The 15847-nt window shown below is 40.1% G+C and overlaps 1 protein-coding gene across 2 annotated transcripts; it reads right to left on the reverse strand.

The window, feature by feature from the left end:
* Positions 1 to 838: 838 nt before the first annotated feature.
* On the reverse strand, positions 839 to 13358 carry clta (clathrin, light chain A). Of its 2 annotated transcripts, XM_034120540.1 has the most exons (7): positions 13091 to 13358; positions 12446 to 12474; positions 11735 to 11852; positions 6999 to 7110; positions 5576 to 5629; positions 3472 to 3507; positions 839 to 1965 (listed from the first exon to the last, which is right to left on the reverse strand). In XM_034120540.1, the coding sequence occupies exons 1-7, from the start codon at positions 13266 to 13268 to the stop codon at positions 1794 to 1796; spliced, it is 699 nt and encodes a 232-aa protein (XP_033976431.1). In that variant the 5' UTR covers positions 13269 to 13358; the 3' UTR covers positions 839 to 1793. The 2 variants fall into 2 exon arrangements, with proteins under 2 accessions (XP_033976431.1, XP_033976432.1); XM_034120541.1 differs by lacking the exons at positions 3472 to 3507; positions 5576 to 5629 and having other exon boundaries at positions 13091 to 13356.
* Positions 13359 to 15847: the final 2489 nt, after the last annotated feature.

The raw sequence follows: 15847 nt of genomic DNA on the forward strand, positions 1-15847 counted from the left end.
ACAAATAAACAAAAAGGCTAACAGTTGGTTTTGCAGCGAGTCATCATAGGCTAACAGATGACATTTAGCTGTTAACTTTAAACAAACAACATGATTCACATTACTCACACTCTTACTGTAATTAGTGATTAAATCAACAATTAATGTAGGACACCTAGTTGGGCTTGCCAAAATCACGCTACAGTTTCATTAAACAAATAATCAAATATGCTAATGAAGCTAATGCTATTAGCATTAGCTTTTGCCGAAAGCTATAGCTAACAAATAATTGTTTTTAGTGCCTTTAATACTGTTAGAAGCTATCATAAGCTAACAGATGTTTGTTTGTATTGCCTTAAGACTATCATAGTTAATGTTAGCTAATCACACTTCATTTCAAGACACCGGAATTGTTATTAATGTTAAACAAATAAAACTTTAAAAGCACTTCACACTACTCACACTCTCTGCGTTGTCGTTCATATTCATGTCTCCTGCTCACTAGGTGGCGATGTTGCAAAACAACTAGGGTCCTGAGAGTGTGGTCCTGAGAGTGCAGCCTCCGAGGCTGCAGCTTCATACTACTCCTTGCCGGTCACGCGCATTGCGCGGGAAGGCCGGAGCGGAGCTGTTTTATGTAAAAGCGAAGCAATTAAGCGCGCTCCGACTTCTTTATTTTCTTTTAATCTAAAAAGCGAAGTAAAGCATTTACAATTTCAAGCACTTCATCCCAAATTCAAGCACCATTCCCAAAATCCAAGCACTTTTCAAACCTTGAAAACACCTCGTACAATTTCAAGCATTTTCAAGGATTTCCAGCACCCGTACGCACCCTGCGTCAGAATAACAATACATCCAGTTGAAGAATGACTACTTTTTATTCACTTTTCACTGATATTGAAATCAAATGGACAATGCACACGATGGTTAAACAACAGCAGGCTAATATCTAATTCTCTTTATAACAACAACTGTCAAACTTCAGTGACATAAATGTTTTATATACTGTATATATATTGCCTTCTGTATATGTACATAGGTACACGCATAGAGTACATACACACATACTAACTTTTGAGGTTTACACACACACACACACACACGCACACAAACGAGCCGTATTTATTGTAATGGCTGGACTTTGTCGAGTTCCTGACTTGGAAAGGGAGAGGCTTTTCAAAAGGAAATGCATAGATTGGAAATCTAACATAATATGCCACAAGCAAGCTCGACACACAGTTGAAAGTACACACACTGTATTTGGAGTTTTGTCTTAAGAGTTTGGTCCTTAAATATACGATGAAGAAAAATAAGAATGGGAAACATTGGGATGAATACAACCATTGAACATCAATCAACCCTGGTAGGTCAGAGGGGGATTCAGGAGAATGACAGGTAAAGCGATAAGAGTACAGCATCATGGGAATGATATTAATAATGTTTGGGGTCCGATTGTAGTGTGTTGTAGTGTAGCTGTAGGCCCAAACATCAAGCCTTCCCTTTTAGTGTCCCAACTCAGTGTTACATCAGACCACAGACGAACAGGCTTTAATCTCTGTGTGTGAAACAACAAGGAAGAGGAATACGCGGTTATGATTGGTCTGTGGAGGAGGTTCACACGGGTAAAACCATGGAGAAAATGCTAGGTGTAGATAGGACCACTGGCTATACTTCCAGGGGGGAAGAGAGCTGTCCATGGCAAACATATGCCGAGTTCACCTTGTCTTCAGAATAGAGATTGTGGTCGTTGGGTTGGTGGGTGTGTGGTGATAATAGAGGATGATATGGAATGACGCCCCGAGTCGATCGGCTGCCTAGCGGACCAGCGGGGATTGCTTCAGGGAGATGAGGACGGAGCGCATGCGGGACACGTCTTTGGCCTGCTTGCTGGACTTGGGGTTGAAGTCGCAGAGGCGAGCCACCCGCTCCCACTCTGTGCCGGGGTTATTCTCATCCAGATCTGAAATCATGGCCTCCTCAGCCGCCCTGCACCAGGGAAGAAGAAAAAGGAGATGGAATAGAAAACAATCAGTGGAGGAAGAAGTTGAATACACCAAAAGTACACGTACGGCTCTTAGGAAGTTCTCTGCTGATCACTGACACACACGAGTTCAGGAAGGAAACTCACCAGGCCTCTAGCATTACATTTTTGGGATATTTAAAAAAAGGTGACAGTTTGTTGGTTAGTGAGCATTGAAAATGTGCTTTTCATGATATTTCACCTTTAAAGTTGAAATGTACGTTTCGCATCAAGATTTGAGAAACACTCCTAAAATCCATTGAGCAAAAGCAATCTCGTTTTATGGCTCAGTGAGACTTTGATGGTTCAGCAGAGTCTACCTCAGGGCAGGACAGTCCAATCACAACACATACATTATTTACATCTATTTGTTTTCTGTTACACAAAGAGGAACAAGCTAAAACACTTTCATTACCCGTCACATGCCCTCAACACTGCTTACACTTAACAGTATAATCACCAGTTTTAACTCAACACAACAGTTAAGGGAAGTACATTTAAAACACTGATGGAAAATCGAAAGAAAACAAACCAACCAAAGTAATTGTAAGGTCTGATAAGCATCTTTGGTTGGTTAAAAATGCAGTTCCTGGAAGAACTGTGGGAGTGGAGTTTCCCAAACCTGTACGCTAACTTGCCTTGTGCATTCATATTTACAATAAACTTGTTTCCTCAGCAAGACCCAGGTATAAGGATGTAAGCTCATCTTTATGCTGGTCCTTGATTCGAAATGAACGATAATGGCAAGTGTTTTACTTTTTAACCAAGTCCAAAATAACTAAAAGCACTGCTGGGCTTTAGCCATGCATTGCACTGCGGCTGAAAAGCAGGCTATTTGGAGGTGTGGCAAAGAATGCGTTTACTTTGCATGTGTCTAATTGTGGAACAAATCAATTACTGTCTTTTTGTAAAAGTTTGATGCTTTTAACCATCTTTCAAATAAACATAAAAACCATTATAAACTCCAGAGCTTGAAATTAAAACACAAGAGTGAAAAAAAGAAGAAAAAGACAAAAACTAAAAATGGATCAGTGCCACTTTCACAAGACATTTGGAGATGCAAGCCACAGATTAGGGCTAAACAAATGTAACAATCATCCCAAACCACCAACCCATAAAAACTGTAATTTTCCACTGCCGTAATACTTCTGTATATCCCCCACCCAACCTGCAAGCACTAACATCTAACTACACACAGTACACAAAGCAAAATGGGGATGAGAAGCCAATGAACAATCACTGTCACAACCAATTACAAATACACAAAGGGGACTAAAAAGGGCCACAACATCACAGAAGGGACATTATAACAAACCTCTAACTAGGCAGTGGATCTAACCGCTGGGAAAGTAAACGGGGGATTTGTGCAACATACACATTTCTAACACACACATACACACAGGACTGCATCTATCCCCTCTGAGAAAATATAAAGTATTTGAAGGTTGTGGGGTTTCATATTTTTACTTAACTGGTCTAGGCGGTAGCAAGGATGGTTAATGTGTGTGCTTTAAGGTGCATAGGAAAAGAAAACAAGGAGAAACAGTTTCACAAGTCAGAATATAGAAGAGAGAGAGGGGACGAAATGAACGACAGCAAAAATGAGTTCAATGCAGATGTGAAAAGCAAGCGTGCAAAAGCGACAACTCTCTTTTGTGATTTCTGTTTTTCAAAACTGTTGGAATGTACCAAATGTGCAACCTTTGGTTTTGGTGAGAAGGAAATACATTTGTGCCTCATAACTTTTCTCTCAGTTAGGCAGCGAAGGACATTATAGCCTGGGGTCTCATTTATAAGGCTGTGTTCGATATAATATTTGTACATACAATCTCTGGTATTCATTCAAGACCATTTTTTCCAACTGTATGCCTATACAGGAGGCCCCTGGAGTCCCTCTCATGGTCTCACACCAACAAGATGAAGAAGGAGGAAGTGGTGGGATTCAGTGTCCTTCTGTACAGATGAGATCAGAATATGCTGCAAAAGCTGCATTGATTTGTGATCATTAAAACACTGCTAACTATGAAAACAAGCAAAGGAAATTCTTCATTTCCAAGACAAATGCATTTGACCCTGGGCAGTAAAGAAAACATGAGGATGTGTACGTCGATATTACGTTTTAAATACGTGGACATTTAATAAAGGAAATAAGCCTGGCACAACAATAAACCAAAAATAATTGAATGTTAAACAATTTTTTATGCACTAACTAACTTTCAGCTTTGCATTTCTTAACTAATGCCGACCGGCCTAGTTGCAGTTTACAACCATCGTATCAAAAATGTCAGAACTTCCTAATTTTATCCTTTGGAGTTATGGACAAAAATGTGTTTTACGGTCACAGTGACTTTGACCTCTACCAAAACATAATCCTTTCATCATTCAATCATGGTAGCCGTATCCCAAATTTGATAAGAAAATAGGATTAAATGACTGCTATGCTGCTACAGGTTAGTCTCTCCTCTACATTGGAAATCAAAGCTGATAGTACCAATGATAGGCGAAAGAAACGCGTACTCCACAAGGCAGGCCAATGTGCACTCCAAAATAAATTGATAGCAAAACCAAAGGCTGCACAGCTCAGCATATTGGATAGCTCGTCTGGCAAATTAGCATCTCATCATGTCGGACATCAGCAGCTACAGAGCAGCTAGCATTCGAACGCATGAATACAGGTCAGTTTGAAGCAGTTGTGTTACAGGTATTGATTAGTGGTGTTATTGAGACTTTGAGGCGGAAGATAGTGGAAATTATGGAAGCAAACCTGTATTTTGGGAAGAGGAGATTATAAAAAAAACTATAAATTAGCTAAAAGTCCAAGGAAAGACATACAACTTGACCTTAACGCAGTTTGGCACTTTCCTATTCTGCACATAGCTCTAGCTTTTACATAAGTGAGTAGCTAAGGCTAGGAATACAGGAAATTGGGGACTTAAAAAGTTTGACTTCAGTCAAAAGAAGTCCAATTATAAACACACAATTGCTTCAAACAAATCTATATGCATCCCACTGAATAATATATTGAAGTTTAATTAAAAAAAGAACATAAAAAGATATTAAGTACAACACAAGGCACTCTCTATTACGAGTAAATACAATTAATGTAAGCATGTTTTAATCGTTGGAGATTCATGTTTTTGCTAAATGTTTTTTTCTGAAATGGAGGAGGAAGACAGTATGGAAGTGACTAATGGATTAAAAGCAGTTGTGAAATAATTAATTTGATGTTCATGGATGTTAGTAAGTTGCGTAGCAGTGCGTGTATTGGCATGCAGTCATTCTTTACTGAAATCTGACAGACATCTGCTCACAAATGACATGCAGACATTTCGGGTGGAAATTATTACTGCACATGAGAAAGAGAAAAAAAAGCTACATGACAGGTGTAACAATTCGAAGTAGTTAAAACATGTAAAAACTAAAAGATGGAACTAAACCAAGGCAACACAAAGGGAAGTAAGTAATTGCCTAATTAATGATATGATTTTAGTGGTAGGATGCTGGGAGTCGATGAAAATGGAGGGGGGACAAAAGCAAAAAGGATGTAAAGGAAGGATGTTAGTTGGAGCAACATACACATAACCAATGAGCTCAGAGAAGGGCTGCTTGTAGAAGTCTTCATCCAGAACCCTGGACAAACATCCGCCAAACGACAGAGCAGCAAGAAGGTAGGAGAGAAGAGAGACAGCGATAAAAGGGAGAAGAGGATGGAAACACAAGCATTATCGGTTACCACACAATATCACCTGAGGCATATCATAACGATCTCAGTGTCAGAGGGTCTCAAAGGCTCAGAGAGGCCTGCAGCCGATTGTGTCCGATACCTGAAATCTTTAATTATACATCTCTGGTGATCCTCCAAACACGGTCAGCTCTGAACATCGAAGTAATCCCAGAAGTTAGAGAGTAATACTATCAAATTATAACTATTCCACCTACTGAGGCAAATAACTTAATCCTCAAGACTGTATAGCTTATGCAAGTCACCATCAGAACGTGCTAAAATAGTTACTAGCTACAGCTGCTTTAAAAAAGGACTAATTTACTTATTACTGATTTTAAAATATGTAAAACTTCTGGATTTTATTTGGCTGAAATTGTATAAATGGTCAAATATGTTCTATACATTGAAAAGTAAACCAAGTGATTAGTTTGGAAAAGAAGAAATAGATGAAGAAGAAATTATGAAAATTATTTTTGTTGGCAGTCCTAATTCTTTGACATTGGAATGACAGTTAATAGACAAAGACGGTCCATATGAAAAAGAGTCAAACTTATCCCCCAGACGTACGGTTAATAGATGAGTAGGGAGCCATGTCTGCCAGCAGTTTATTATTAATGGGGTAACACAGCTAAATTACAGCAGAGGAGAATCTGAGACAGAAACGTAATTAATTTAACTGCAAAAAGATGAGGTACTAAATCCGTCAAGATAGTCTGATGATTTTCTTTTGCACAAAACAGTTATTGGATTCTTCTTTTGAAACACCGTGCTACACCAAAATATCAGGAAGCCATTCCCCCAGTGATGTAAAGCAGCCCCGAGGACCCATGGGATACGACCAATGTAAAGATAATTTGTTGTGGGGTCAACTCACGAAATGCTACACCATTATGGAAGTTGTATTTCCTCATATACTGCATCATCTCAGGTTGCCTCCAAGGAAAAAGGCTTGCCTTCACATTATTTCCCATGAATAGGAGGAAAAAAACAAGCTGATACCTAAAGGGTTCTGGCTAGCTAAGGTTAGAAACATTGCGTACTGGAACAGAAGCCCATTATCTTTCTGGAACCCCTAGGCTAAGGTGGACCCATCTCTTGAGCCAACCCTCAGTGTTTGGCTTAATGCCGGAATCCAAGATTGCTGTTCTTGTTTAGGAAGTATTATTTTTATGAAAAACATTTAGCAGATTCCCCATATCCCTTTCTATTCATGGTAAGATGAGCCCCTGCTTTATTCCCTTTGTTCCTTGGGTCAACACACTACGAAGCCAGTACCTGTTATTGGTTTTGGTTTTCTCCAGCTGCTCGTCCTGCCTGGCGTGCCACTCCTCCAGCTCCACCTTGGCTTTTTCCTTCCACTCAGACTCCTGCTTGATGGAGTTTTCATCTGGGGAGGGAAAACAGTGAGGCGAGGGTCAATAAAAACGTAAAGTGTCAGGAATGATAATAATTTCAGGGCAGGACACATTTTACACACAGCCCAAACTGCTAGGTTTGAATGTTTAGCACTTTGCTTGGAGATCATAATGTCTTGATTGTGATTATATATGTTAAAGGTCACCTATCATGCTATTTTAAGGCAATAGCATAGGTCTCAGATATATAAAAAAAATATAAAAAACATGTCTATGAAGTGTTTTGGTCAAAAAACCAAACAGATCACCCATTCCTCATATCCCTCTATTTCACTTCCTGTTACAAAAGTGCTGATTCTGGGTATAAACAGGTCTCTCTTGAGAATGAGACCCTGTGTCTCAATGAAAAAAATAAGAGGGGGCGGAGCTTATGCCGGCTCATGCGGGACCTGGCAGATACTGTCTAAAATGCTGCGGTGATGAAACGCAAGGATTATTAGATCAAGGATTATTTCTGAAACAGTATGGAGCTCAAAGGCTTTCTCTCTTGCCGGTTATACCACAAGGTGAGTTCCTTTTTATTTCCTGCTTCTTCACACACATGCTCTCTCCAGTACAGGTTAGCTCTGAGTGTTAGCGATGCTAATGTAAACACCGACCATATTACGTCCAAAACAGTCGGGCATTGTTTCTGATAGCAACGTTTCTGATAGTGCTGTGGGTCCGCAATCGGATCAGCTCTGTTGTACCCCCGTTTTTAGAGATTTGGATACGGAGGAAAAGAGAGAGGGTTTTATTTTCTGATGCTGCGTGAGTCTCCTGACACACCGGGGACACATATTTATGTAGAAAATACATCAGAAAGTGCATTTTGCATGATAGGTCCCCTTTAAATTCTACAAGAAATTACTAATCATTTTCTTTTACTCAAAATCTCCCCTTTTATTTAATGTGTTACTTGAATTTGCCAGTCATTTTGTATCTTCATTTTGATAAGTACATTTAAATCATAGCACCAAATAAATGTTAACTAAAGTAATGGGTTGACCTACAAACTGAAAAGCTAGTAAAATGTACCTGGGCAATGAAGAAATGTGAGTAAAGGTGGGCAACGCCCCCGGTCAGAGGAGTTTGAGCACGGTACATACATTTGAACAAAAGCAGACTGTTCCAGTTGAAGAGAGAGAGCATGGACCCTCGTCTAACGTGAATACTCGTGGATTTGGAATCATGTAAGTATATTTATGTACTTAATTAACTCTGTACATCCCTGTTAGCTTGTCAGCTTAATGTTGATATCAAACGCACGTTAACTAACGTAAGTATTTCAGTTTAGCAACTAATCTAGTTGTGGGATTTTGAGGTACTTGTTCTTTTCATTGCACTTCATACCTCACTACAAATCAAATGGAAATATTTTACTTTGTGCTTCACTTGATCTTATATAGAGTTTATAAAGTATAATATACCATAGTGTAAATATTGTTAGTAATTCTTAATTAATTTTGAACTTTTTAAGTGTTTTTGTTGTTGTTAATATTGGATTTGTTTTACTATAGGGTGCTTTTACGTGTAATACTCAAACAGAATTTAGCTAATTATAGTTTTACTTAAAGGGGACCTATAATGCAAAATGCACTTTTGTACGTCTTTTATACATGAATACGTGTCCCCGGTGTTCCAGGGAACTCACCAAGTGTCAGAAAACACAACCCTCTCTATTTTCCTCTATACCCAAATCTCTAAAAAAGGGGCTGCAACGGATCTGATAAATACTGATCCAGATTTGAACACTGTCCTGACGTCAGGACAGTGGCGCTACGGCTATTGGGCCAACTCCACCAATCAGGAGGAGACAGCCATGGCCATTGCCGTTCGAAAGCACTGGAGACGCTGTAGTACATATGCCAGGCCTGTAGATGGTGCTGTTCTCACTGAATCTGCCCTTGCAGATGTAAAAAATGTCAAATTGAGCAAAATGAGGCATGGCTAAAATGCATGATCTGTTAGGTATTTTGAAAAAAAAAAAAGTATAAATATGCCTTATATAGGTATGGTCCTACACTATATTATTCAAATATAGCATGATAGGTCCACTTTAAGTAACATTTTCATTACCGGAATTTCACTTGTAATAGAGTATTCTACTATTCTTACAGTGTGGTATTAATATTTATACTTAAAGGTGGGGTAGGTAAGTTTGAGAAACCGGCTCGAGATACACTTTTTGTTATATTCCATGGAATGCTCTTAACATCCCGATAGCACTGAATATCTTAAGTGCTTTGACAAAAAATCCATAAAAACATTTCATCTGTGGAAGCCGTAGTACTATAAAAAGTGCGACCAATCATTTTAGCCGGCCCGGCTAAAATAACTGGATGGCCTACCTGCCTGTTAGCCTTCCATCTGTGCACAAACTTATCTCGTGCCCTCATTGGTCATGTGCACGTTCGTGTGTGTTGGAGGAGGGGCTCTGTAAGGAAGTGGCAGATTTTTTCCGGCTGTGTATTTTCAAATTCTAGCACACTCGAGCTGGTTTCTCCAAAATTACCTACCCCCCCTTTAAGTAAAGGGCCTGCTACTTCTTCGACCTCTGAGTGACAGTATATCAATGTGTTTCTGTGCCTGCTTTGTTAAGTTTAACTGATGTGCAGTATTTGTTAAAATCATTGTAAACTGTAGCTTAATCATGGCTTATAGCCGACAACAGAACAAAAATAAAATGTGTTGTTTAAAAGTGTCTACTGTTTCATGTGTTGTATATAGAGATGTCCCGATCCGATCACGTGATCGGGGATCGGAGCCGATCACGTGATTTTCAAAAAATCGGGGATCGGGATTTTTTTTTTTTTTTTAATAAAATATTTGTATTATTTTATTTAATGTTACCAAACAAAAATGACCATGTTCACGTCTTAAAGTCATCCTGAGGCCTTAGTTTTGGTTTAAAATTACACAACATCATGTATGTGTTGCTTCTTTTGGGCTTGTTTTCATAGAACTGGTTGCTTATTTCTCTCAAATCTGGCAACAGAGTGGGCAGGGCGCAGTGTCTAATGGCGCGTTTCCACTACAGCGCGGAGCACGGTTTAAGAGGGCTGTGACGTCAGCGGCCCGTTTTTGGTTGCGTTTCCACTTGGCCTAGTACCGGCCGGCGGGTCCTAATTCACAGTTTTTCTGGCCTCATAAAATCGTGGGTCTAGGGCCAGAGACAACAAGGCTGAGTCGGGCTGAGTATGCTAAACTAGAGAGAGAATCGCTGGCAAGGGGGCTACAACTACAACAAGATGGACATATTTGACCGTGATTTAATTGTAATACACGTTTCAAAATGATGCCGAAGTAACAACATACTGATACCGGTTAGTAAAAACCATGAATTAATGCTTTGACAAGTCTGCAGACAGACGGCAGGCGAAAAACCTTTTAAAATGCGTGTTTTCTAAATGGAGATTGGCTAAGCTAACGCAGTATATGCTCCGACCGTCCACACTCACAACAACGGCCTATACAGACATAAATAAAGCAGCGACTGTATTCACCATGACACAGGCAGTCTGTGGTTTGTACTTGTTTAACTTTTGTCTAGTTTCTGAACATATATGAGGAGCTGTGAGCTCTGAGTGCTAACAGCTAACGGCTGTGTTGTTTTTCTGGGGTTCTCATTGAAGATGACGTCACGGCTCCGCCTACACTGCGTTACTATAGATACTACCCCAGTTCCTAAACTGTAATGGAAATGCGCCATAAAGTGATCCAGTCCTAACGAGGCCTAGCCATACCGAGCGAGGCCGTGTAGTGGAAATGCGCCATAATAGTAGCAGTAAGCTAACAAGAGGCTACGTTCAGCTGGTGACTCGGGAGTCGGGACAGAGAAAATGTCAGGAGTTTGGAAGTATTATAAAATTGAAAGCGAAGGCAGTGTAACAGCCAGATGCAATGTTTGCAAGGCGGAGGTTCCGCGTGGTGGAAAGAACAGAGCTACGTTCAACACGACCAATCTAATATGCCACCTGAGAAACAAACACCAACAACAAGACGACGAGTACACAGCGGCCACTCAGGTAACGGCACTGAAACAACCAACACTTTCAGAGACTTTTAAAAGGAAAGAGAAGCTGCCCCAGAACAGTGAAAAGGCCAAAAAAAGAACAGCCAAGATAGCTGAATTCATCGCGTTGGATGACCAGCCGTTATCTGTTACCTTTTTTTTCTCTTAATGCATTGCATAAAGATCGGATCGGGAAAAATCGGTATCGGCAGATTGTCAAAATCAAATGATCGGAATCGGATCGGGAGCAAAAAAAGGTGATCGGGACATCCCTAGTTGTATAGTCTTAGTGTAAAACTGTTTTATTGAATAGAAATTGCATTTGATGTTACAGGTAGAATAAATTACATTTAAATATTACCTACATATTTATGAAATAAAAAAGTTAAGAATAGCAAGTAAAAACAACCTAAAAAACAAACATTTTTACTGGAGATTTGTAATAAGATGCATATTTAAAAGGTGTGCACTCCTAAGTAAATTTAACAGCGTATATTTCAAGTAGCATTTAACTACTACTTTCCTGAGTAAATCTTACTCCCGATTTTGTTCAGTGTAGACAGCAGTAGACCATCCTGTTTTACACTCTGGTAAATGCTTACCTAGCAACTGCAGGCGCTCGCTTTGCTCCTCTCTCCACTTGCGAAGACTTTCAGGTTCAGCCTGCAGCCGGTCAGCACTGGAGATTGCTGCGTAGGCATCGGATGGACCGTTGCTTTCCTGAGAACAAGGGAGTTGATGATATGCAGAGATACAGTTGTTCACAGGAAGATATTTTATCAAGGTCAAATATAGAGATATGAAAAATGATTCATCTTGTTTCCCCATCATCTGGAAGTTCTGGTCCTGCTTTTAATTTGCAAGTTACAGTTTGTGGGGAATAAAAAAAGTTCATTGCTCAACTTTGAGTTTTATCAGCTTGGAGTCAGTGCCAAAAGGAAGTCCTGACAATGCAAAAGGCAGCAATTTTGCAATGACAGCACAGGAAAGGGAAGTTGGAGTGAATCGTCCAGATATTTAAACCTCTGCGGTCAGCACTGAACTATCATTACTCAAAGGAAATAAGTCTTTTTCACCACTTGCATACAAAAAAATTAAATACATTTTTGTTGTATAATAATAATAATAATAATAATAATAATAATTGATGCACAAAGAAATATGTTTGATTTGGGAAATGTAGTGTGTACTTGGTGAGCATGAATAAGCTGTCAAACTCTCCTTATGCAAACACAAAATACAGGAACAAACCTTATGAGAGAAGACTTGGGAAATGTTACAATTTGATTGCGAAATTGTGAAAAAAGTATTACCCCATGAAGATCTCCGTTGACAGCACCATCTGCAAAAAAATAATGTAAAATAGTTGTAAGAAATGAACGGCATACAACAAATCCACAGACATTATTAAATATATTTCCGAACAAAACAACCACAAATCTACAATGACAACCTTGGCTAGCTGGCTTGACTCTAGCTGGATCCTCGTGATTTGCAAACACACATTATATACTCATACTCATTATAGGTTAGCACTTCTGATCAACTGTTAGGCAGTCATGGAGGCCAAAGGTCGGCCAGCTCCATCAATTTGCTCTTTAGGCTGTAAGGTGAGCTGGTTGTTGAATATGAAGCAATGAATGGCACGCCCTATAACGGTAGTTACTGGTTTTATCAGACAACTTCCTTGATTTTCAGAAATGCTTACATTGCACGTAACAAACATTATATATATATATTCCGAGTTTAAGCGTTGAGGTTCATGAAAACGCTAGGTAAACTTAATAAGCTAATATAGCTAAGCTAACATTAGCAAGCAGGGATCCGTGTCAGAGTCCAATTAGGACTACATAACGGGAGTTATAGTTGACAACAGGTATAACACCCTAATGTTAAAGCTAACTAGACAGACATTGTTAACATTAAACTGCCTCTGCTCGACCACAGCAGCCACCCACCGCTGGAGTCTCCCAGCGAGGAGGGCACCTCTCCGCTATCCAGGATGCTGAAGCCTTCGTCGTTTTCAATCCCCGCGATTTCGCTCTCCTGTTGGGCCAAGAAAGCGGCAGCGGGGTCCTCATCCGAGCCCACTCCGTTTCCAGCGGCGGGCGCGTTCAGCATGTCAAAATCATCCATGTTGTGAGTAGGGAGGATTAATAACGGAATGAGCAGGTGTAGCGGTGGACTAGAACCGATTAGCTCAACGGGAAGAAGGACGACAATAAAAAGAAAGGAGAAGCGGAAACAGAACATAACCAATCACAAAGCAGAATGAGTGACTGACTAAACAGAACACCAATCACATTACAGCTGCTTCAAAAGGGAACCAATCACATCGTTATACGCTCCTGCATACGGGTCCCATGACCTGCTACGTGCTGTCAGTGCTGTGAGAAAAATCCGCAGTCAGAGATTAAGCGAGAAACCCCCATATCTAACGTCATATTGTGTCTTGCTAAAATATAAATATATATATTTAAAAGGCTCTGATCTGAAAGAACGGCGGAGCCCCCTGATCTTCTTGGTTTATTGCAGACCCAAGCGTGCTTTTGAATTATTTGGTCCTATTAGACCATAGAACCTTTTGCAACATTTGATGGTCTTCTTCTGTCAAATATCATTGAGGGTTTTCTCTTTGCCACTCTGCTATAACACTGGTGACCTGGTAACATGTGTCGTGTTCAGCCTGAGCAGCACAATGTCATGATGTTAATCATTTACAACTCTGAAAGTCTCAAAGGGCTCAGGTGACAAGCAGGCACTCACCTGACCCAGGGTATGTATGTGGAAGAGAATGTATTGCTTTTATAAACAGGAAAATTTCAGCGTGACTCCAACACTGGGATTTATTGTTAACATGTCTAATCTATAATTTACCACAATTAAAAACTAGAAAGTCTAGCCTATCTCCAATCAGAAAACCTGTGTTGTTGTCTGTTACACTAAGGAACATAAAGATGCATCTGTTGTTCCTTAATTCAAAGGGGCCATGAAAACTGGAACTTGACTATAATAGCAGTCGGGACAATTTAAATTCAACTGTTGGCACTCAGCAGGATTAGAATGGGTGGACACCATGATTTAACTGTATGGCCACTGGCAACTGTTCCTATGAAAAAGACCAATTTACAGTATTTGTGTGACTGGCTATTTCAGTTAACAATATTTCAGTTAGTAAGGAGATTTGTGTTTGGTAAATGATTTCGTTGTTGTTAAAATGCTTCTTGGCAAAACACTCTTATATCGTTGGAAAGCCTGTTTTCTTACCTTTCAAATGGTACCATATTTGTGAGGAACATGCACTTGTGGGATGAGCAGCAGAGCTGAGTATGTGGGTTGCACCCATGACAAATGTGACCAATCTCCTCAGCTTTCTTTTGCTGTTGACTCTTTTTTTAGTTGCGTTTGGTGGATTGGATGATTGAAGTCTGATGAAACAAAGACATTTTATTAACAATGTATTCATTTAACAAGCAGCCTCAGTAGCGTGTGGAAGAACCAAACACAGCCACAACAGCCTCTCTTCCTCATGCTGGTCACCAGCAGGGGCGTAGTTAGGACCTTGAAACATTGTGTTGGTCACTCTGGACAGCACGCCCAAACTGATTCCACAAGTGTTCAATGGGGTTGAGGTCAGGACTGCAGGGAGGCCATTCCATCCTCTCCACTCCCAAATTCTGGAGGAAGTCTCTGATAATCCTCGCTCTGTGGGGGCGAGCGTTGTCATCTTGGAGGATGGAGTTTGGTCCCAGACTGTTGAGATGTGGGACTGACAATCAGCGAGCACCTGTGGGTACCAGAAGCTCAAAACAAAAGTTAAAAGCAACAGCAAAAAAAAGCTGTTTGGCATTGGCAGAGGAGATTTGTCAGATTTGTCATGGGCACACCCTACATACTCGGCTCTGCTGCTCATCCCACACATGTTTGTTTGTCATAAATGTGGCACCATTTGAAAGGTAATTTAACAGGCTTTCCAACTGTATAATCCTGAGTCCTGGATCCTGAGTCCTGGATTTCGAGTCGTGGCTGAACCGGTCACTGTGGTCCTGCCTGACTCTCATCATAATACTTCCCTGATGGCTCCCACAGGATTGTTGACATCCTCGTGGATTCATCGTCTTATTATAGACACATGCATTTCCAAACATTTGGACTACCTATGTTGTAAATGTATTATCTTTTCGATTTACACACGGCATCTATTGCACGTCTGTCCGTCCGGGAGAGGGATCCCTCCTCTGTTGCTCTCCCTGAGGTTTCTCCCATTTTCCCCATTAAACTGTGGGGTTTCTCTGGAAGTTTTTCCTTGTACGATGTGAGGGTCCAAGGACAGGTGGTGTCATATTGTCATACTGATATTCTGTACAAACTGTGAAGCCCACTGAGACAAATGTAACATTTGTGATATTGGGCTATATAAATAAACATTGATTGATATAAGATTCATTGCCAAGAAGCATTGTTACAACAAAGAAATAATCTACCAAACACAAATGTCCTTACTTTTTGTGTTAAGTTTATATCCAGGAGACTCCTATGATAGAACATTGAGCAATGTTTAGGTAACTTTTAAAAGGTAAAGCACTGTTTTTTAGCATCAACTGCTTTACTGGCCCACCAGATAATCATATTCATTGTTATTTTTCTTTACTTGCTTGCAAAGTGCTTTGAGCACCAGGAAAAGCGCTATATAATAATGTATTATTATTATTGCC

The sequence above is a fragment of the Trematomus bernacchii genome, unplaced genomic scaffold, assembly GCF_902827165.1.
Source record: "Trematomus bernacchii unplaced genomic scaffold, fTreBer1.1, whole genome shotgun sequence".
Classification (NCBI taxonomy): Eukaryota; Metazoa; Chordata; class Actinopteri; order Perciformes; family Nototheniidae; genus Trematomus; species Trematomus bernacchii.